Raw genomic sequence first — 23,589 nt, 5'->3', positions numbered from 1 at the left:
ATCCTTGCCCGATCTAGCTGCCGTCAACGCCATCACGACGCCCAACGAAAAAGTATTGAGAATGTTAATAAGTTTTCGTACACACTTGATCAACTTTGGATTAACTCCAAACAAACCTACGTGGAGTAAAAAGAAACGAAGGAAACATATGAACTATCGACGCGTTTGGTTTGGCGGAAAAGTCACGGCTTTCAAATCCAGCGTTTTCTGAAACGGTATCTAGTGTTTGGTACGCAGACCACACATTAGGTACCAGCGTCTTCCGATACATTGGTTCACAAAATCGAAAACGGCCGGAGCAAAGCTGATTAGGAAAGCAGGGTCGACGCTCGAACTGAACTAAACGTGTATTCGGTAGAAAAACTTTGGAAACCAGGGCTTCTCGATACCAAAACGAAAGTGCGAGCCAAACACGTCATATGATCATTATCAATAAAGATGCATAGAGTGGTTACTGTTTATGTTACTCGAAAAATATCAAGTGTCGCACTTGGGGAAGTAGCATAAACGAGGGACAAAGGGAGTTTGGAGCTGACATAAGTCGAGATTTTCAGAGACAAAGCAAAAGTTACAATCCCAGCATTAATAACTTCAAACAAGAGAAAGATTTAAAGCTGATCATGTTGAGTCGAGGGCACCCTGCTTAGACAAGTAATCACATAACTGTGTTGCTACGATGCCAACGAACCTGTTACTCTCTGTCACTGTCAACACCTAACTATGCTACTGCAAAGTTCCATTTATTGAACAATGCAACGTGGCAACTGAAACTAGCAAACGGACGATGGTCCAGTAAGCAAAAACAACATAAAAAGAAGATTAGGAAAGGGAAAAGAAGAAGAAAAAGATGCTCACATGCATGCATGGTTATCGCCGGTTGTCCCATTCTACTCCTACCAGGCAGGCGCGGATTCAGCAATGATTACGTGCAGCGATACGCGTATATACATCGATCGATCGATGATCGATCGAGCACCGAGACGAGGAGGAGTTGGCTGGCCCTTGCTCACAGCTCCTGCTCGAGGAACTTGTCCTCCTCCACCGCCTTCTCCGGCCCGGCGACGTCCGAAACCCAGGTGCTCAGAGACGACACGCTCCGGGACAGCCACGCAATTGGCGACGACGCCTTGGGGCTCCCAGCCGCCACGGCGCTCTTCCGCCGCTCCTCCTCGGCCTGCAGCCTCTTGTCCATGTACTCCCTCACCGCTCCGACGCCCTTGGCCACCACCTCCAGGGGCGGCACGACCAGCGGGTTCTGGTCCAGGCAGAGCCGCTCAAGCCGGTCAAGTCTTCCGAAGCAGTCCGGCAGCGCGTGTATCTGGTTGTTGCTGAGGTCGAGCTCACGAAGGCCGACCAGGTCGCCGAACGACGCCGGCAGGTCCCGCATGTCGCTGAAGTTGCTGCTCAGGTTGAGCGACTCAAGCGCCACCAGTTTGCCGAAGGAGGAGGGCAGGCCGCGGAGCTCGTTGAAGTGCACATCCAGGAGGCGCAGGGACCGCATCTCGCAGATGGAGGACGGCAGCGAGCGCAGCTTGTTGAGGTGCACCCAGAGCTTCTGCAGGTTCACCAGCTCGTAGCCGATGCCCGTCGGGAGGTACGCCAGAACGTTGCAGCTCGCGTCCAGCTCGACCAGTGACCTGGAGGGAGTCCCGACTTCAGACGATCAGCAAACAAGCAATGGATCTAGTGTCAAGAAGATGCCTCGCGGATTCATGGGCTGGTTGGTTACCCGCATCTTGAGATGCTGTCGGGCAGAGATCTGAGCTTGTTGCTGGAGACGTCGAGCACCTTCAGGTTGGAGAGAAGCCCGATGGAATCCGGGAGGGAGACCAAGACGTTGGAAGCGAGCCGGAGTTCTTCCAGATGTTGAAGCCCGCCTATGGCATCGGGGACAGCCTGCAATCTCCATCCAAAACCACCAGTAAAGAAGAGTGCCGAGCAGAGTGGTGCGTGCATGTGCAACCAAGCAAATTAACCTTGCGGGAAACAAAATTTGCAACTCCAAGTAAAGTATATATGATCTGCAATGGATCACGGAGGGAAATCCATTTTCCTTGTTACACGTGAGCCTCAAAATCAACCTAACGCTCGAAGGCCCGATCGCCGAATTTTCCGGATCGGACGAACGATCCCAATCTCCCATCGATCGCATGTCTAAATGGTACTAGGATGAATGAAAGCACGGGGGAGAGAGAGACGGAGCAATGCATGGCGGCGTCAGCGAATCCTGACCTGGAGCTGGTTGCGCGAGACGTCGAGCACGAGGAGGCCGCGGATCCGGCCCAAGGGCTCAGGCAGGTGGAGTAGCTGGCGGTCGGCGAGGCGCACCTGCTCCACCACCCTCCCTTCCTGCGCCTGCTTGAGCAGCCTCACCACCTCCTCGTCCACATCGCCGGATCCCTCGTCCTCCCTTCTCTCGCCGCCCCCTTCCGCCACGTCCCTCCCGTGCATCGCCATCCGGTACACCAGCTCCAGCTTCTCCTCCGCCTCCCGCAGCAGGACACCGTAAGCCTCGTGCTCCTCGTCTAACCGGACCACCTCCAGGCTCTCCACCACCTTCTCTTCGATATCCAATCCGACGAGGTTTCCATGGGAGTGCGAGAGGAGGAAGGCGCGGGCGGAGTCGACCAGCTCGTGATCGGGGCGGGGGCCGAGGTGGCGGAGCGCGTCGCGCGCGCAGGTGATGTCGGCGACTGCGCGCGTCAAGAACCGGAGGACGGACGGGTGGCGGAGGCCAGGCATGCGCTCCACGAGCTCGAACTCCGCGGGGCCCGACGGGGCGCGCGGGGACGGGGACGGCGGCGGCGGCTGCTCGAGGTCGTGCGGGGAGGAGAGCCTCAGGGACCCCGTCTTGATCGACGGGAGGCGGGAGAGCACATAGGAGAGGATCGGGTGCGAGTTCGGCGACGGATCCATGGCGACGGCGGAATGACTGTTCCGGCTTCAAGCTGAGGGGATCGCGGGAAGAGAGGAAGATGAAGATAGCGACAGGATCCCCAAAGGATTCCGGTATTTATATGTGGCGGGGGAGGTGTGTGGGTTGACTGTTCAACGCATGTGTGTCTTCGCCGTTGGACCGACTATCAACGGTCTGGATGGAGCGCCACTTGAAATCGCATGCCGCCTTCTCATGTAGTCATCGAGTTAAGTTAGGTTTTCGGTTTTCTTTGCCAAAATTTGGAATCCCCTTTGTCAAGGTTCATTTCATATTTGATCATCACGAACTATAATGTCGAAAATTGTTCAATAACCCCATTCAATTGCTCAGAAAATATTACTCATTCCATCCGAAATTAGTTGATGCCCAAACACATTTATCTACTAGAGGTATGTAGTTTATCAGTGGTGATTAAAAAAAAGAGTGGAATAACTAAACTAGCCTAGTCCACACTTCCTAGTATGGTCCACATGTGATAATTTGAACGGTGGGCATTGCTTCTTCTATTCTTGGGAGGGGAAAAGGAGGATCGCAGCTACTTGTGATCCACAAGGCCCGCGCAGATAAGTACGTGAAGATGAATTCTCCGTGCATCAAAGCACAATGCCCGCGACAAAGACGGACAACGCCAAGCTCCCACAGTTTCGACCTCCCTCGAGGCGGTTCCAGAATTTTCACTTTCAACCAAGTAATAAAACAGAAATATAGTAAGGATCAAGATGGACCAGAAAACATCGAGAAACGTTTCAGCGCATCGATCGATTATCTAGACAAGCGGACGTTGCAGGAATTCTACCCTGTGGTACACCCTAAACAACAATCCTGCCATGCACATGAGAAATACTCTCTTTTTTGCCAAAAGGCCTAAGAATAACAAGTTCTTACAAGTACATCCTTACATTAAAAAATAGAAATACATTTAAATTCTTCCACCGATGATGCATCGTGAGCATACCTCGATGCCGCCTTGGCTTTGCCTCGGCTGAGCAAACTTTTTAAACTCAGAAGTTTGTAGAAGTAGCAGCTAGGAAGTCGTCGATGCAAACCATGAGACGCCAGCGGCCGCGATCTACGAAGCAAATCACCGCATCGAAGAAAAAAACATCAATAAGGCCCATAGAAACTCCGAATACCATGAAAGCCGACTGAATCCACATGGATCCCGGAAGAACCGCCCGAGATACAGCTCCATACGTCCTTCACCGGTGAAAAACATACGAATGGAACGGGGATAGGGCGGGGAGAACATTATTCTTACCCCGGAGCATTGCCGCCGCTTCGTCGCCCCAAACCAAACACATCGACTCTCTAAAGAAAACCTAAAAAAAAGGACCCCTGCAGATGTGCGACAGGTCCGGGTCTGATGTTGAGCTCGCCGCCGTTTAGACTGTGCACCAACGCCTTCTTATCCGATGATCCGGCCATGCCAGGGCACTGGTGAAGACCTCTGTGTTGGATCCCTCTTGCCGCCGCCATCGTGGTTTTGTCACGACAGATGTCCTCGAAAAAGGACTTAGTCGTGAGGCCATCGCGGCTAGGTAGTAGCTTGAACAGGGTTGATCGGAATCGAGAGACACGGGTTTACCCAGGTTCGGCCCCTCACAGCGGAGGTAATAGCCTACTTCCTGCTTGTTTGGTTATTGCTTGAGATCTTGATTACAAGGTGCGATTTGGCTAACCTAGTACTCCAGAGCTTGTAACTTAGTCCTTTCTACCTCAGGAGCTCCGCTTTATATAGGTTGAGGCTCTGGGTTTACAACAGAGTCCGGGTCGTAATTCAACCCGTGCCCTAATCTGTTTCCTACTATCTTACTTCCCAAGTAAGGGAATTTCCTTTGTTTCCTCGACAAGCCGGTGTCCCAGGCGCTGGGCCATGAGCCGGCCTGCTCTGTGAGTCGCCTTTTCGGCCTTGAGCTCTTAATCATTGCGGCCCATATGATGACCCTGTTCTTCAAGTCGCCATTGGATAACCCGGCCATGACTGGGCGGGTCATACCGTGGGGCATATCCCCAACATTAGCACCCAGGTTAACTTGGATTCATCCATGTTAAACTCCATACTGAAAATAAGTCCGGGTCATCTTTCTGTGAGCCAAAATCTCTCTTGCTTCTTGTGGCCGGGTCATGGGATATCGCCGGCTCATGGCACCTTTATACTTAACATTTCTTGTTTCTTCATGCCGTGACATCACCTTCCCAAATTTACGGAGTTTGGATGTGACATCACAACGAATCTTTGAACATATCCATGAGGCACGGGAATCGAGGCGCCCCCTTTGCCCAAAAAGTTACCGCGCCTCCTCTTTTTCGCACTTGCCATTCCACCTTCTCGCCATCTTATAAATACACATGAGGGGCTTCGGGTTTTCTTTTACCGCTTCTACCTCCCCACTTCGTCTTCTTCCTTGTGTTCGTGGCTTCTTGCGACCAGAGCAGTACTGCGCCTCCTCAAGCTCTACGGCTGTCTTGACCGCGACCTCAACGTCGTCCAAGTTATCAACGGAGCTCTCCAAGAATGCTCCGGCTACTTCCGCCGCACTCAGGTACGCCCAAATCGTTGTCCTTAGATCTGTAGCACCCCCTTTCTCTTGCATAGTTCTTCGTAGTTCATCGGTGTTCATCACCACCCTTCGGTAGTAGATCTAGATTCATTTAAGAGACCCATGGAAATGCCCTCGTTGCTGCTGTAATACTATTTTTGTATCTTGAATCTTTGTACTGCTCTCAAACCCCATTGACAGACTTGCTTGCACATCCACTTCGCGTTTAGGTCTTTCAAATTTTCCCTTTTGAATATTTTTAGATCCGTAATTGTAGCTGCTCCGTTGGAATCTTGTTTATAGCCAACTCAACACTTAGCAGAAAACTAGAAAGCCTCCGAATAGCTAGTGTCGGCTTAGGAATTTGCCGTCTTGTCATTACTTTTCGTGGCTTGCATAAACTTGATAGTCATAGTTTGAATAGATATGGCCTCTTTATTATTTTGCTAGCTCATAATTTGAGTAGCCTGGAGGCTTACCACCCATGGACATATGTGCCGGCTTATCCGCCATCATAGTGCTACTTGTGAGCTACGTTGATATTTTCTCAAAGAGGAAAGGATGATGCAGTACAGTAGAGATAAGTATTTCCCTCGGTTATGAAACCAAGGTTATGAATCCAGTAGGAGAACCAAGCAACACTATGTAAACAGCACCTGCACACAAACAACAAATACTTGCAACCCATTGCCATTGCCATTGCAAATCCAGTAGGAGAACCGATGACTCTCTTTTTGTGACAATAGTGGCGCCATTGACATTGCCAAGGAGCCAAGGTTTCACAAGAAGACCAAACACATGAAGCGCTGCTTCAACTCCATACGTAATTACATTAAGGATGGAGACATAGATATTTGCAAAGTACATACAGATCTGGATGTAGCAGACCCATTGACTAAACTTCTTCCACGAGCAAAACATGATCAACACAAAGACTCCATGGGTGTTAGATACATTACATTGTAAACTAGATTATTGACTCTAGTGCAAGTGGGGGACTGTTGGGAATATGACCTAGAGGCAATAATAAATTGGTTATTATCATATGTCCCGTTCATGATAAATGTTTATTATTCATGTTAGAATTCTATTGACTGGAAACTTAAATACATGTGTGAATACATAGACAACATCATGTCCCTAGTGAGCCTCTACTAGACTAGCACATTGATCAAAGATGGTTAAGGTTTCCTAACCATAGACATCAGTTGTAATTTGATAACAGGATCACATCATTAGGAGAATGATGTGATGGACAGACCCAACCGTAAGCTTAGCAACAAACCATATCGCTTAGTTATTTGCTACAGCTTTCTTCATGTCAAGTATATGTTCCTTAGACCATCAGATCATGTGACTCCCATACACTGGAGGATACCTTGCGTGCCATCAAACGTCCCTTCGTAATTGGGTGATCATAATGGTGCTCTAGAGGTATCTCTGAAGGTGTCTGTTGGGTTGCACGGATCGAGACTGGGATTTGTTGCTCTGTGTGACAGAGAGATCGAGTCCTTTCGGTAATACAACATCACAAGAAGCTTCATGTGACTAATGAGTTTAGTCACGAGATCTTGTATTACGAAACGAGTAAAGGGACTTGCCAGTAACGAGATTGAACTAGGTATGGAGATACCATTGATCGAATCTCGGGCAAGTAACATATCGCCGGACAAAGGGATTTTGATAACCCACAAGTATAGGGGATCGCAACAGTTTTCGAGGGTAGAGTATTCAACCCAAATTTATTGATTTGACACAAGGGGAGCCAAAGAATATTCTTGAGTATTAGTAGCTGAGTTGTCAATTGAACCACACCTGAAAGACTTAATATCCGCAGCAAAGTATTTAGTAGCAAAGTAGTATGAAAGTAACAGTAACAGTGGCAAAAGTAACAATAGTAGTTTCGTAGCAATTGTAACAGTAGCAGCGGAAAAGTAACTTAGCAAAGATCAATATGAAATGAGCTCGTAGGCAATGGATCCATGATGGATAATTATGTCGGATGGCATTCATCATGCAACGGTTATAACATAGGGTGACACAGAACTAGCTCCAATTCATCAATATAATGTAGGCATGTATTCCGAATATAGTCATACATGCTTATGGAAAAGAACTTGCATGACATCTTTTGTCCTACCCTCCCGTGTGTCGGTGTACAAAAGTAGGGGCTCTCCTTTTGACCCCTTTACTTGTGCACGGGCAGTCAGAGCCGCGCGCCATGGCCACACTTAGCAGGGCAGAGGAGGGAAGCCGGAGAGAAGCCGAAGCACAAGACAACCAAGGCAACGCAAGACTAGAAACGCAGGAGAGCAAGAGGGCGAGGTGGACTCCCTCGGCAAGATCCTTGCCGAGGCAGCCTCCGCAGCCCCGGCAAGAGCCTTGCCGGGGCAACTTGCCCGATGCCAGCAGAGCAAGCCACCCTTGAGCCCACAGGCTCCAACCCAACCAACTACATTGGAACCAAGGCTCGGGAGGCGCCTCTGTGGTGGCATGCAGATCTTCGTCAAGATCATAAACATGTGAGATCTGATGAGGACCAGAAGACGGCGACCCTCGGCGGGATCCAGGCTCAGGAAATCCACAAGACCCCCGGCAAGACCCTTGTCGGGGATGACTGCAACGCCACGGCAAGACCCTTGCCGGGCCCGCGGCAAGACCCTTGCCGAGGGCATCAGCAGGGCCACTGCCAGGCCCGTGCCAGCCAAGACTCCACCACCGTCCCCAAGCAGCTGCTAGCTCAACCAGCTGGGCAGGCACCTGCGTGGCGCCGGGCGGCCTCTACACCGACTCAACAAGCACCTGCGTGGTGGCATGCGACCCTTCATGAAGGCTCCACCACCGCGCCAGCCCAGCAGCCAGCCAACGTGGCGCCACGATGCCTCATCAGCTCGGACGCGTGTCAAGGCCAGGCGAGGCGGCGACAGCTGGGACATGCTTCCTTGGCGTCCCCGATAAAGCAAGGGGGGCACGTCGGCAACGCATTAAATGCGTTTGTCCGACGGTCCCAGAGGATAGGCTTATCGACTATAGAACCTTTCCACCTCCTATGTGCCACTGTGGCAACCCCTTTTTCCTATAAAAGGAGGCCCGAGGCGACCAGGAGAGGGATTGGGCTTTTTTGGGCAAGTTGCACCCCGTAGCTAGCTCAAGAACACAAGAACACTCAAATACATCCACCAAAGCAGGACTAGGGTATTACGCATCTTCGCGGCTCGAACCTGGGTAAACGATCCGTGTGCTTCCTGTCAGACCCGCTCTTCGCATAACCTCGCGCTCGCCAACCGTAGAAGGGATCCTAGTGACCCCATAGGTGTCGTTCCACCGACATCTTTGGCGCGCCAGGTAGGGGGCGCAGTTGTGAAAACCTGGTCTGATCGAAGCAGCGGTTTCATCGTGGCCGTCGTTCCAAGGAAGAAGACGACCAAGCATGACGGTGCCGTCTGCGGATGCGGTGGGCGCCCTTACAACGACAGAAAAGCTAAGTCATGTGAAACTTTGGGCAATTTCTTTTTATATATATGGTTATTATCCTCGAAGGTCTTGCCCTGTGTACGGAAAACCTGCACGCAAAAGGGCCCTTCCGCAATTGGCAACGCCCTTGTTCTGTTTCGAGTCCGCTCAACAGCTGAAGCAGCCGCATCGAGAGTGGCAGGGTAGCCTTCCGCAATTGGCAACGCTCTCGATTCTGACTTGAGTCAAGCTCGACAGTTCGAGCGGCCGCGTTGAGAGCGGTAAGGTGGTTCGCTCAGCAGCAAGCACACCCGGCAGGCCATTGGGGATCCGTCCCCAAGGTGCCACCTTGGGTTTACGCGCCGGCGAGCCTACCCGGTTAACGTAGGGCGGACATACAAGGGAAGATCAGACAGGAAAATAACATGCATTGTATCAAAAGTACTGTAGAGTTATATTACATCAGTTGTTGCCGCGGTTCTAACTAAAGATAGAAATTGTCTTGGTCATGAACCTGCAGCGGCAATGAGAAACGGGGTGCCTAATCCCGGCGCTGGCCCTCCACCCTCTGGATTCCATCGATGCGGCTGATGATGGGCTTGATACGCTCCTTGAGTGCCGCGATGTCCGCATCCTCCGGCAAGCTCTCCAGCGCGGCGTCGAAGTCGAGGTCAGGATTCTAGTGCGCCACCTTGGTGAGGACCTTGGTCATGGCACCCCGGCAAAGCCTCCGGGCCTCATCGGCCAGGGAGGCCGCCCGATTGGAGTGGAGCTGCTCCAGGGCCCTGAGGACGCCCTCGAAGAAGATGATCAGCTTGGCGTTGGGGCTCATGTTGCGCTCCGGGGTATACCTCACATTTGGCATCCCCATGGTAGCCAGCTATGTAACACCCCGCATGTAACTTGCCATATTTGTAACTCCGACTCTTGCCATTTTCAGCTATGTGATATGTTTTTCCCTCCGTTGTCGGGTTTTGTCTTTCGTTTTGTATTTTGTCTTGTCATGCATTTTCATATCATGTCATCATGTGCATTGCATTCGCATACGTGTTTGTCTCATGCATCCGAGCATTTTCCCCGTTGTCCGTTTTCCAATCCGGCGCTCCTACCTCCTCCGGTGCACCCCTCTTGTTTTCTTTCGTGTGCGTGTGTCAAACTTTCTCGGAATGGACCGAGGCTTGTCAAGTAGTCTTAATATACCATCCGGAGACTACCGGTCAAGTTTCGTTCCATTCGGAGGTCGTTTGGTACTCCAACGGTTCACCGGGCATCCGCAAAGTCCATTTGAGTGTCCAGCAAAAACCCCCTCCAAAACCAGCCCAAAACCCACCAAACTCTCTTCCATGCTCTAGGTCGTTCGATCACGATCGTGTGGGCGAAAACCGCACCTCATTTGGAGCCTCCTAGCTCCCTCTACCTATTTATATGTGGGCATTCCGAAAAACGGATTCGCAGACGAACCCTAGAGTTTTCCCACCGCGCCGCCGGACGCGTCCGTCCGCGCCGGACAACGTCCAACCGCCGCCGCCGGCCCGCAGGCCCGTTCCCGGCCCCCGCGGCCCGAGCTGCGCCTCCGCCCGAGCCCGCGTCCGCACCGCGTCTCCGTCGCTTCTTTCGTCGCCGGCCGGCCCGCCGTCGCCGCCATCCCCGCCGGCCGCCGCCGCCGTCACCGGTCCCGCGCCGCCCGCCGGATTCGGGTCCCGCCGCCGCGCCTTCGCCGGCCCCCGCCGCCCCGCCGGCGACCGCCACCTCCGGCGCCCTCCCCCGCCGCCGGGCCCTCCTCCGGCCAGGCCGCCGCCGGTCCCTGCCTCGCCGCCGTCGGGCTCGAGCACGAGCTCGGGAGCCGGCCCGATCCGATCTGGTAGAAACCCCCCCGTTGACTTTCTCGTCCCCGTTATTTCTTCCAAGTCCCAGAATCTTATCAGTATCTTGCTCTGTTCCCGATGCGATAACTTTATGCATGTAGCATCGATTCGCGCGTATAATATGTCAAATTGTTCGCCTCGTGATGCTCTTCATTTTATTCAATTGCACCATTTTCATTAGAAGTCATCTTGATGCCCAAAGCTTCGTTGGAAGAGGGCTAGTTGCTGTTAATCTCTGGTTCTTAGCAGAACTTGGAGATTTGTCATTTTTGTATCATTTAATCTGTGAATCTTTGGAGCATGAGCTCTACATGTGTTTTGAAGTATGCCATGCCATCTTTCCAGTGGTATAGTCCATGTATTTTTTTGATCTCTATGGTGACTAGCACAAGCATGCAAAGTAGGCCCCGTAGTATTTCTGATTTCAGGGACTTAGTGATTTCTCTAAGTCCTCGTCTGCTGTAATTTTGTTGCCATGTAAACTTGATGCTACAGAGAGATCCATGCATATTTAGGAGATATTCAGTAAGGATGTTTTGTAGATATAGTTGTAATTGATCCATTCCTGCAATTGTGTGAAATTTTAGAGTACCGTAGAATGACTCAATCTTGCTCTACTTTTGCTATAAAATATTTCTGGCAGATTCTTAACATGATATTCATTTTTGCCAAGCTTATTGTAGTTGATCCATACATGCTATGCAATTGTTCTTGCCATGGATAGCTTCATAAACATGCCATCTTGCTGTAGGTATGCTTGGTTTGTCATGCATTGCTCTGTAGTGAATGCATCAAGCTCACAAAGAGGCCTACATATTAATATTTCTGCCATGCTCTGTTTTCTGCTAAGTCTGAAACCTGATAACGAAACTTGCTATGTTTACATGCTTGCCATCATTTCTTCTGGTCCTTTTTGGCTTATGGTCAGTAAGGGACTTTTGTCATGTGCATTTAGTAGAACACTACCATGCCTTGTTTTGCTATGTTAAATTTCTGTAGCATACTTATTTCGTGCTCTGAACAGTGCTACCTGATGATGATTTCTGCCATGTCCAGATTTTCACCAAGTCTGTGAACCTGTAATCTTTTGCACTTTTGCCATACTTGTTTGAGCTTGATATGTTGTGAACTAGCCGTAGATCAGTGTTCATCTTTTGTCAAGCATCTCCTTTAGATTACTGCCATGTGCGTTGTTGCTATGCTGGGGTGCTGTAGCATTGTTACTTGTTGCATTTGAAGTGCTATCTTGCTGTTTTTCGCAGATTAGTGTCATTCTTGTTTTGCTTGCCATTTGCAAACCGTGCATCCGATTCCGGTGATCTTTATATCGATTTCGACCGAAATCATCTCATCTTTCCAGTGGCATGCTTGGTTTGCCAAGTTATTGCCATGTTCATCATTTTCCTTCCGGAGCACGCATACGCATCGCATATCATATCTTGCATATCATACATGTTTTGCATCATGTTGCTTGTGCATTTCTCGTTGTTGATTGTGGTTCTGTTGGTTTGTGTTCTTGTCTTGGGTAGAGCCGGGAGACGAGTTCGTGAACGAGGAACCTGTCGAGTACTGTGGAGGATATAGACCTGGGAGTCACCCGCCAGGAGGGCCGGGTTACACTAAGGGTCATTGCCAGAAGCCCGGAGCTGAGTTTCAAGATAATGGGCCAGAGATGGGCTGAGACCCGGCGATGGCTTAAAGCCCGTAGTACAATCTTTATTGTTATAGTAGACTTGTAGTGTAAGGCAAGTATTGTTTAGAGTCCGAGCCGGACACTCTTATGAGCCGGCCGGGACTCTAAGGGCCGCTGGGCGTCGGCCTCCCTATATAAAGGGACGACCCGGCAGCGGTTTAGGGCGACAACAATCTCATCGAGAGCCGGGTATAGCTGTTTAGCTCCCTGGCGATCGTAACCCTAATCAATAACACCTTGAACTGGACGTAGGCTTTTACCTTCACCGTAAGGGGCCGAACCAGTATAAACCCTCGTGTTTCTTGTCCCGCATAACCCCTTCAAGCTTCCTAGTTGCGATGGCTCCACGACTAAGTCCTAGCTCAAGGACATCTGCCGTGACAATTCCTCGACAGTTGGCGCCCACCGTGGGGCTGGCGCACGGTGGATTTGAGTTCTTGAAGGGCAGCTTCGAGGGGCTCAAGGGATACGCTGTGGGCCGGATGACCAAGAGTCGTCGCAGCAAGCTCTACATCGACGATGCGGACTGGGGCCCCGACGCCGGCTCGGTGGAGTACGGGTACCGGGTCCCCTTTGGTGGAATTCATGTCTTCATCGGCAAGATTGGAGAGCCGGGCCCCGAGCCGGATCTCCCCGCCGGTCTCATCGAAACGGCTCAGCGCGCATGACCCACCCGGGCCCGGCCTGCCTTAAAGCGCGCTTTGGTGGGATGCATCCACGGAGGGCCCTCTGATCCATCTGGGTCTGGGGATGAGGCGGCCGCCGGCTCTGACGGCGAGTCGGCCGCTGATGAGTCAAACTCGTTGTACCAACTTCAAGATGGCAGGCTCATGAGTTATTCCGATGGCAACAGTATTCCGGACCTTTTTGAGCTGCCAAGTCAGGTTGGAGTTTTTATGGCTGGTGCACAGCCTGTTCAGAACCCCGCTGCTGGATCGGGAAACCCGGTGCCTTCTCCGGCTCAGGTGCTGATGGATCTCACGGACAAGATGACAGCCCTGTTAACCGGCACGGTTGACCCGGCGGATCAAGCCCAGCATGATGCGGAGGTAGCACAGTTGAAACTGGATTTGATAAAAGCTAAAGAGGATCTTGCAGCAGAAGGAATCAGGCTGGCTGCGGAGCGGGCGGCTCTCGATGCCCAGACTCAGCTGATTCAGGCGCAGTCCTTCCAACTCACGATGGATCAGAACGCGGCCAATGAGGTCATGAGAAGGAGGCATCAAAAGGCTCAATCTCGACTCCCGCCGGTCTACGATCCGCGCAACCTCTTCAACACGCCAGGTGCAGGGTCCAGTCACCCGCCAGGGGTCGTAGCACCCGGGTCTGGACCTCTTGTTCAACCACGAGTGATGGGGCCTCCCCAAGGGCCCCCCGCCCCGCCTCAGTATGTGCCAATACCCCCGGGCCATTATAATAACCCGCTGGAGAACATGGTCGCCGCAGCAGCACGGCTGGCGGCTCTGCCCGTTGATGGCGACTCTCCGACGGCCATTGAGACCCGCCGGGTCAGAGAACTCCTCCCGACAGCACTGGCGCAGCAAGAGGCGTACTCCTACAGCCGAGATAGGATCCATTCAACCCCTCGTCCAGGGCGGAGCCCGAGTTACAACCGGCACGTGGTCTCGGCGACCGGCTCAAGTAATGTCCGACGCCATGACCCGCCCCCTGGTCATGGCCCGGCTCATAATGGAGCCTTCTACGTAGCAGACCAAGCGCGCCAGGAGGCGGAGCAGGCGCCTCAAGTGACGGCTTACCAGACCCCCCCGGCTTATCCGACGATGTCCGTTGATGCGGGTATCCCTACTAGAACCGGGGGTGTCCCGTGTTTGGTGCCAGCTATCCGTAATGAACGTCTGCCCAAGGACTTCAAGGGACCTAGGAAGGTGCCTAACTATACGGCTGACTTATAACTCGCGGCCTGGATTGAGAGTTATGAGATGGCTATGGAGCTGCTGGAGGTCAGTGAGGCGGCTATGGCCAAGTATTTCACCATGATGTTAGATGGGACTGCCCGCACGTGGTTGAAAGGGCTACCACCAAATTCCATTGGGTCTTGGGCTGAGCTGAAAGCCCGGTTTATCCAAAACTTCAAAGATACCTGTAGGCAGTCTATGTCAATTGTGGATCTGACTAACTGTAAGCAGCAGGAGGGTGAATCCACGACCCATTGGGTTCGCCGGGTCAAGGAGATCATACATTCGTCGGATAAGATGGATGCTGGCTCTGCAGTCTTAATGTTGGAACAAAACTGTCGCTTTGTGCCCCTAAAGATGAAACTCGGGCGGCTTAAACGTGACTGTACTGATATGGGTACACTGATGGCGGCTCTTGTCAAGTACGCCGATTCTGATGGTACCAAGGATCCCCCTTCAGATGATGAAAGGACAGGGAAGGGAAAGAAGAACGGCAATGGCAAGAGTCCTCAGTTTAACCCGGGGAATCAAGGAGGAGGCAAGCGCAAGGCCGATGGCAGCCTAGAGTTTGTAGCCAACACCAACTCTCAAGGTAATAACCAGCGACGCAAGGGGAGGCCCCCTCCCCGAGGCGGCGGGTCAGGACCTTCTCTGGAACAGCTGTTGAATGAACCTTGTCCGAGACACGGTTCTAGAGAGAAGCCAGTGACTCATCTGTGGAAGGATTGTGCTATCATGAAGGCCTTTAAAAACTACAATGGTCCGGGTGGCGGCTCAGGCTCCAGCGGCTTCCATGGCCCGGGCGGCGGTCAAATTCCGGTCCTCAGAACGGTCAAGGGGGCTTTAATCAACAGTCTGGTCAGGGTCATCAACAGCAACAGGGGGGCTATCAGACCAACCCAAAGCAGCTTAGCGGTGGACAGTATCACGTGTTCACCACTAGTTTGTGCAAACGAGACGAGAAGCTTCACAAGAGGGCTGTTAATGCTGTTGAGCCAGCGGTTCCACGCTACTTATGGTGGTCGGAGCAGCCCATAGTGTGGAGTAGGGAGGATCACCCTCCCCGGGTGGATAACCCGGGCCACCTGGCCTTAGTGGTGGCTCCTCAAGTGGGAGGCTATAAGTTCACAAAGGTACTCATGGATGGAGGCAGCAGCATCAACATCCTCTATTATGAGACTTTCCGTCGTATGGGACTAGTTGATAAGAACCTCAGCCAGTCAAATACTATCTTCCATGGTGTGGTACCCGGTAAATCGGCTTATCCAGTCGGCAAGATCGAACTGGAAGTGGCCTTCGGTGATGAGAACAACTACAAGGTGGAGAAGTTGACCTTTGAGGTGGTCAAGATAAGAAGTCCTTACCACGCCATATTTGGACGGCCGGCTTACGCCAAGTTCATGGCACGGCCGTGTTATGTGTACTTACAACTCAAGATGCCGGGTCACAACGGGACCATTACGGTTCACGGCAGCCGGAAAGTGGCTCTGGAGTGTGAGGAAGGTGACGCGGCTTATGCAGAGTCTGTTTGTGCCACAGAAGAGTTGAAATTTTATAAAGACAATGTCGACCCAACAGATATGACCTCTCTGAAAAAGCCAACCACGGAGAATGAACCAGCAATGAAGTTTAAATCAGCTGATGAGACTAAACTTGTTGATTTTGTTCCAGGTGACTCGTCTCAGCAGTTCAGCATCAGTGCAAATCTGGACCCGAAATAGGAAGGCGCGCTCATCGAGTTCATCCGTGAGAATAGGGACATCGTCGCATGGAAACCTTCCGACATGCCAGGTGTACCTAGAGAACTCGCTGAGCACACTCTCAATGTTGATCCAAAATTTAAGCCGGTCAGACAGTTCCTTCGACGGTTTAACGAAGAGAGGCGGAAGGCTATTGGTGAAGAAGTGGCCCGGCTTTTGGCGGCCGGGTTCATTGTTGAGGTTTTTCACCCAGAGTGGTTGGCTAACCCGGTGCTTGTACTTAAGAAGAACGGCACCTGGCGGATGTGTGTGGACTACACGGACTTGAACAAGGCGTGTCCGGCTGATCCTTTTGCTCTCCCCCGTATTGATCAGATCATTGATGCTACGGCAGGTTGTGCACGCTTAAGTTTCTTGGATGCCTATTCCGGGTATCATCAAATTAAGATGGCAGTTAAGGACCAGGAGAAGACGACGTTCATCACTCCCTTTGGAGCCTTCTGCTATGTCTCTATGCCTTTTGGGCTCAAGTGTGCGCAGGCGACTTACCAGCGTTGTGTACAGAATCGTCTCCATAAACAGATCGGGCGCAATGTTCACGCTTACGTGGACGATATTGTGGTTAAGTCCATCAAGGAGGAAACCCTGATAGATGACTTAAGGGAAACCTTCGATAATCTCCGGGTCTACAAGATGATGCTTAACCCGGCCAAATGTGTTTTTGGTGTTCCTGCGGGCAAGCTATTGGGCTTCTTGGTTTCTGACAGAGGAATTGAAGCTAACCCGGAGAAGATCAAAGCTATCACTTCTCTAGCTAAGCCGGCATGTATAAACGATGTTCAACGTGTGGCAGGTTGCATCGCTGCTTTAAGCCGGTTCATAAGCCGCTTGGGTGAGAAGGCTATGCCCTTATATCAGTTGATGAAGAAAACTGACAACTTTGTCTGGAATGATGCAGCTAATACCGCTTTTGAGGATTTGAAAAAGCAACTGGCGGAGCCCCCCGTCCTTGCTGCTCCGGTTGATAAGGAGCCCTTGCTACTGTATGTGGCGGCAAATGCACGAGCCGTCAGCGTGGCTATTGTGGTGGAGCGCTAGGAGGCGGGTAAGGAGCATCCGGTTCAGCGGCCGGTTTATTATGTCAGTGAGGTGCTCATTGAGTCCAAGTAGCGGTATCCGCATTGGCAGAAGCTCGTATATGGGGTGTTTATGGCGAGCCGGAAGCTTAAGCATTATTTTCAGGGTCATCCCATCACTGTGGTCAGTTCCGCCCCTCTCGGTGATATTATCCAGAACAGAGAGGCTACAGGGAGAATTGCTAAGTGGGCTATAGAACTTGGACCTCATGACCTTAAATATGTGCCACGCACTGCTGTTAAGTCTCAGGCCTTGGTAGATTTCATCAATGATTGGACAGAGTCGCAAGTACCTGAGCAAAAGCCGGATAACACTTATTGGACTATTCACTTTGATGGGTCCAGGCAGCTGGAGGGCTCGGGAGCTGGTGTTGTCTTGGCTTCCCCTAAAGGTGACAAATTCCATTATGTGCTACGGTTGATGTTTCCTTGCACTAACAATGCGGCTGAATACGAGGCTTTGCTCCACGGTCTTCGGGTGGCTAAGGAGATGAGCTTAAGCCGGGTGAGGTGCTTTGGTGACTCAGACTTGGTGGCTCAACAAGTATCAAGCACCTGGGATTCTAAGGATCCTCTAATGGCGGCTTATCGCCGCGAGGTTGATGCCATTGCTGGGCACTTCCAGGGGTACCAAGTGGAGCATATTGATCGCCGGAGGAACGAGGCGGCGGATGCGTTAAGCCGGCTAGGCTCTCAGCGAAAGCCGGTGCCGCCTAACACTTTCCTGGATGTCCTGTATAATCCTTCGGTCAAGTTGCCTACAGAAGAAGATTTGGCCGTCCCTGACCCGGAGGCGCAACTGGTGGCAGCTCTTCATGTCATACCAGACTGGACAATGCCATATCTGGCTTATATAACCCGGGGAGAATTGCCTGAAGAGGAAGTTCTGGCCAGGCAAATAACCCGGCGGGCTAAGTCAATGATTGTTATCGATGGCGAGTTGTATCATCGCAGTGTTTCAGGGGCATTTCAGCGTTGTATCTCCCCTGAGGAAGGTCAAGAGATCTTGCGCGAGATCCATGAAGGGGATTGTGGCCATCATGCCGGTTCAAAATCTCTTGTGGCCAAGGCTTTCCGTCATGGTTTTTACTGGTTGACGGCTCACGCTGATGCAGAGAACTTGGTCAGTAAATGTGATGGCTGCCAAAGGTTCTCACGACGGGCTCATGTGCCGGCTCAGGAGTTGAGGATGATTCCAATCGCCTGGCCCTTTGCGGTCTGGGGGCTTGATATGGTTGGGCCTTTCAAACGGTCCAAGGATAAGAAGACCCACCTCTTGGTGGCAGTGGACAAATTCACGAAATGGGTGGAAGCTGAGCCAGTTAGCAAGTGTGATGCAGCCACGGCGGTTCAATTTATGAAAAAGGTGATCTTCCGCTTCGGCTTTCCGCACAGCATCATAACAGACAATGGCACTAATCTGTCCAAAGGCGCTATGGAGGAGTTTTGTCAACGAGAGCATATCCGGCTTGATGTTTCTTCAGTAGCTCATCCCCAGTCTAATGGTCAAGCTGAGAGAGCTAACTAGGAGATTCTGAAGGGCATCAAACCCCGGCTTTTGGTCCCTTTGCAACGGACGCCGGGTTGTTGGGTGGAGGAATTGCCCTCCGTCTTATGGAGCATCAACACTACTCCTAACAGGTCTACAGGCTTCACGCCTTTCTTCATGGTTTATGGAGCAGAAGCGGTTCTCCCCAGCGACATCCGTCATGATTCACCTCGTGTGGCGGCTTATGTTGAGACGGATAATGAACAGGCGCGCCAAGATGCTCTGGACTTGTTGGACGAACAGCGTGATGTGGCAGCCGCCCGTTCAGCAATTTACCAACAAGACCTGCGCCGTTATCATAGCTGCCGGGTCAAGTCACGGGTCTTTCAGGAAGGCGACCTGGTGCTCCGGCTCATCCAGGATCAAACAGATGCACACAAGTTATCCCCACCTTGGGAAGGGCCTTTTGTGGTCAGTAAGAACTTGCACAACGGGTCATATTACCTCATTGATATCCGGGAGCATAAAGACTCGCGTAAATCTGAGGAGGAGACCCGTCGGCCGTGGAACATAGCTCAGCTTCGGCCTTACTACACTTGAGCTACCGGCTCTTGCGGTGTATATATTTATCTCAGCCATGTATATATTATGATAAGCAATAAAGCAGGACCTCTGTCCTTTTTTCTCCTCCAAATATACGTGTTATACTAATTTGAAAGGAGGATCCGGCTTATGATCGCATTCGAGTCTAGCCGTAAGCAGTAAGATCACTTGGGGGCTTCCTGTTCAAACATGGGTCGTATTCGAACCAAAGAGAACATAGCTGTTGATACCCATTTGATTGGCAAAGTGCCGAGCTCATTGGGAGGTTGCCTTTGGTCATATTTGAATCATAGTGTAACCCCTCTGAGAACCGACGTGGATCGTATTCGAATCAGCGTCGTTAAACAATTTTCAGAATCACTTGGGGGCTTCCTGTTCAAACATGGGTCGTATTCGAACCCAAGAGAACATAGCTGTCGGTACCCTCTTGATTGGCATCGCCACACCCATTGGGGGCTATATGATCGTATCCGAATCTTGGCTTAAACCCCTTTCGGGCCAGGTCTCTGGTCGTATTCGAACTGGAAGCCCCTAAGTTCTGATTTATCGCAAAGTATACTCTGATTATGACAACGTGTGCATGGCCGGGTTTCACTTGCCGGCTTAATTTTGGTTTATCTTGTTAGTTGAGCATCATGGATGTCATCAAGACAAGTAAATTCGAGTTAAGATACCAACCGTGCTACCCGGGTTATTTAACCCGGAAGTATGCTTACAGGCTGTTGAGTGTGTTATCACGACTGTGTTCAGAATATAGTTAAGGACCAGTCTTTTTGGTTTGTATTCCGGGTTATCCATCTCAAACACCTGATTCTCAGGGCGGTAAGCCGCCTTGCGGCTTGTGATTTGCCTTTCTATGCAGATACTTACAGGTACTTTTTAAGGTTGAGAAGGACAAAGGGATAATTACGACCCGGAGGAACACGAAGGATAATTTCAAGAGTTTCCAGCATTCATTACATGCACGATGGCACGGCAGAGATAAAATGTTGCACCTAGTCTATTACAAAATTCTTCAAGTCTCAAGGTTGGAGCGTTGTTCGGTGAACCGCCAGCCGCTTTATGATGCCTGCTGGGTTGAAGTCCCCGGCTCGTCTTCTGCTCCGGTTGATCCCAAGACCTCGAAGGTTGACGACTTCCAGTCGATGCCGCTGAGAGCTTCGAACTGGGCTTCTTCGTCAATTAACCCAGACGGGTCAATCTCGGGGGCGAAGGTGTGCTGACGAGCCGGAGGAATCAGACTAAGAGCTTCATAGCGAGGGGTTGGAATCCTCTGATTCTCCGCGTTGTACCCCGGCTGATACTTGGTTAAGTCGGTGTCATTCCCGATGATGGTGGCCACCGGGCGTACAGCCTTAACACACGCCGCGAAGTCCTTCTGGTCGAAGGTGGAGCCGTCTTCCTTCAAGCTCGGGTAACCCAGTGCGATGTCTGCCGGGTCTAGCTCCGGCAGGAATGCTTTGGCCCGGCTCAGCGCGGCAATTGCTCCGGATCTTGCGGAGGCTCGGCGTAGCTCCTGGATCCGCTGTGGCAGAACAGCAAGCCGGCGCAGGACTTCGGCCAGATGGGTTGGCACCTCGTTGGATAGGGCCACCACAGCTAAAGCGCGCTGTGACCCGGTGTAGAGTTGTTCCACCAGGGTGTACACGGCCTTTAGCTTGGTGACCACGCTCTGGTTCAAGTTGGCGCTTCTGGAACCTGTTTAACAACATCAGATGACCCGGTGACAAGGATGAATCAGGAGATGTAAACATTCTAACATGAATGAAAGCCGGTGAGGCGACTTACCGAAGATGGCAGCTACCATTTGGGACACTTGGCGCTTTAGGCTGGAGAGTTCGGCGGTTTTTTCAGAGAGTGCCTTCTCCGCCTGTTCCGCCCGGGTCATCAGTGCGGCTTTCTCCTCAGCCCAGGCCTTCCGCTCAGCGTCGAATTCAGTCTTCAATTTCTCCTGAGCGGCGATGCTGGAGACAAACTTGGCATTCGCCTTCCGGGTCTCCATCTCTTGAGTCTTTAACCGGCTCTTGAGATCCGCCAGGTCCGACTCTAATTTCTTGCCAACAGCATGCATATATTTCCGGGTTATTGACAGTCATTCTATAAAGTCCCAAGCGCTTTCCAAGCAAAGACACTTGGCACTTGGGGGCTAATGCATATTGAACGTATCTATCTATGTACGGCCGGCTCAGTTCAGTAAGCCGGAATCTAAGTCTACAACATATTCAAGTATAAGTGCTAGACTTGGGGGCTAGGATGACAAGGATCACTATGCAGAAATAAGAAAACAGCAGAAGGTTACCTCAGATTTCTGTTGGATCTGGTTGACCATGGCGATCTCGGCGTCTCGGCTCTTGTGAACTTGGCTGATGTAGCCTGAGACAAGCTCTCCAATGCTTAAATCGGTGTAGCTGGAGAGATCCAGATTCACCCGATGGGGTTGCAGCAACTCCCCCTTCGCGGAGCATTTGGCCAGTGCGGTCGGCCTCCCCGGCTCAACATACTCCGTCCGGGTAATTACCACGTCCGGGTCGTTAGCTGGTGGGGCTGAGCCGGACGCCTCCGGATTAGCTGACGCTTCGGTCGTTGTCTTGGTGGTCGGGGCAGGGGCTTCAGGCGCCGTATCCATGGGAATGGTGGCCTCGGAGGCGGCTGGCTGATCTTGAGCCGTCGTCTCCGGCTCAGGCAAGTCCGGCACTCCGGCTGACCTGGTCTTCTTTGTTCTTTTGGTGAGCTTTGCCTGGGCACTGAAAAGACAGAAGTGTTAGGCATGCAAAGAGTAAATACAGACAGATAATGTAAGGTGATTGTTATTACCCGGGTGCAGTCTTGAAGGCCGGCAGACTTGATTGCAGGGAGTCACCCGAAGAGGGGGAGGTCTCCTGGTAATTGGAGTCAGAAGAATTAAGTGGTTGACGGATAACACCCGCCAACGGATGAAAAGGGTACAAGTGAGAAAAGACCTCAGTGCGACGTTTCTTTGTCGCGTCGGGTAACCCGGCGGAGAGGTCGGTGTCCTTGCTGGCCCGGGTGAGACGCCGGCTTTCGTGAACCTGCTGCTTCAAAAGAAATTGAGGGTCTTGATGAGCTAATGGATGCGAAAAGCTTACTTTCCGGGTTACCCTTCGGACTTTCAGCTGTGGCAAAGGCTCCGAGTCGAAGGGGAGTAATGTTACCTCTTCAATCACCGGGTTACTGGCGCTGGTGTCATCCTGTCAATAAGCAAAATGATGGTAAAGTGGACAACAGCAACCAGTAAATACGGCAAGAGTTTAAAGGTTTAAGGGTTACCTTTGACTCGGAGCTATCGCTTAATTGCAGCAGCTCCGAAGCAGTGGGTCTGTTTCCCTTTTTGCGAGGGGCGGCTCTCTTGGCGGCTTTCTTCGCCTTCCTGGCCTTCTTGGCCGCCTCATGGTCATACTTGACCCGCCAGAATTTATCATCAGCCTGAAAAATACAGTAATGAGTTCTTAGTAAGATGACAGGTAAAAAATGGAAAGGTTAAAGTCAGCGGCTTACCGCTGGGGCTGGATTGGTCTTGCAGAACGGGGCTAGCCCGGTTCTTCCACAGTCTGCCAGGCTCTCGTTTAACAGAGCCTTGGTCTCTTCTTCCGCAACGTCTTCTGGAAGATCATTGCGACTGTGTCTCTGCGGGTCATCCTTTCGCCCGGTGTACTCACACATTAAGCCGGGGCGGCGGCTCAATGGGATCACCCGCCATGAGATCCAGACCCGGACCAGATCAATTCCGTTCAGACCATTGCCTAGCAGGGCCTTGATCTTGTTGATCGTTGGAAGCAAAGGTTGGCGTTCCGCGGCAGTAAGTTTGTCGGATAACAGGTGAGTCGGCTCCAGGCGTGTTGGGCGAAAGCCGGGCAGTGGATTCTCGTCAGCCGGGGATGTATCTTGGCAGTAGAACCAAGTCATATTCCAGTCCTTAGGGTGGCTCGGCGGCTCTGCGTAAGGGAACAGACAGTCCCTACGTCGCTGGATGGAGATGCCGCCTAACTCTAGACTTGGCCCGTTGGCACACTCATTTTGGCGGTTCAAATAAAACAGCTCTCTGAAGAGCAGTAGACTCGGCTCTTCTCCAAGATATACTTCACAAAAGACTTGGAAGTTGCAGATGTTGGATATGGAATTGGGTCCTATATCCTGAGGTCGAAGGTCAAAGAAGTTGAGCACATCCCGGAAGAATTTTGAGCCGGGCGGTGCAAAGCCCCGGCTCATATGGTCCGCAAAGATCACTACCTCCCCCT

The 23,589-nt window shown here is 51.7% G+C and overlaps 1 protein-coding gene across 1 annotated transcript; it reads right to left on the bottom strand.

Annotated features, from left to right (window-relative positions):
* Positions 1 to 417: 417 nt before the first annotated feature.
* LOC109764632 (plant intracellular Ras-group-related LRR protein 2-like) lies at positions 418 to 2,980 on the bottom strand. Its single transcript, XM_020323435.4, has 3 exons — positions 2,233 to 2,980; positions 1,730 to 1,896; positions 418 to 1,637 (listed from the first exon to the last, which is right to left on the bottom strand). The coding sequence occupies exons 1-3, from the start codon at positions 2,914 to 2,916 to the stop codon at positions 1,007 to 1,009; spliced, it is 1,482 nt and encodes a 493-aa protein (XP_020179024.1). The 5' UTR covers positions 2,917 to 2,980; the 3' UTR covers positions 418 to 1,006.
* Positions 2,981 to 23,589: the final 20,609 nt, after the last annotated feature.

Source organism: Aegilops tauschii, chromosome 6, assembly GCF_002575655.3.
Source record: "Aegilops tauschii subsp. strangulata cultivar AL8/78 chromosome 6, Aet v6.0, whole genome shotgun sequence".
NCBI classification, from domain to species: domain Eukaryota; kingdom Viridiplantae; phylum Streptophyta; class Magnoliopsida; order Poales; family Poaceae; genus Aegilops; species Aegilops tauschii.
Note: the sequence above shows the minus strand (reverse complement) of the source record. Positions and strands in the feature narration are given on the sequence as shown.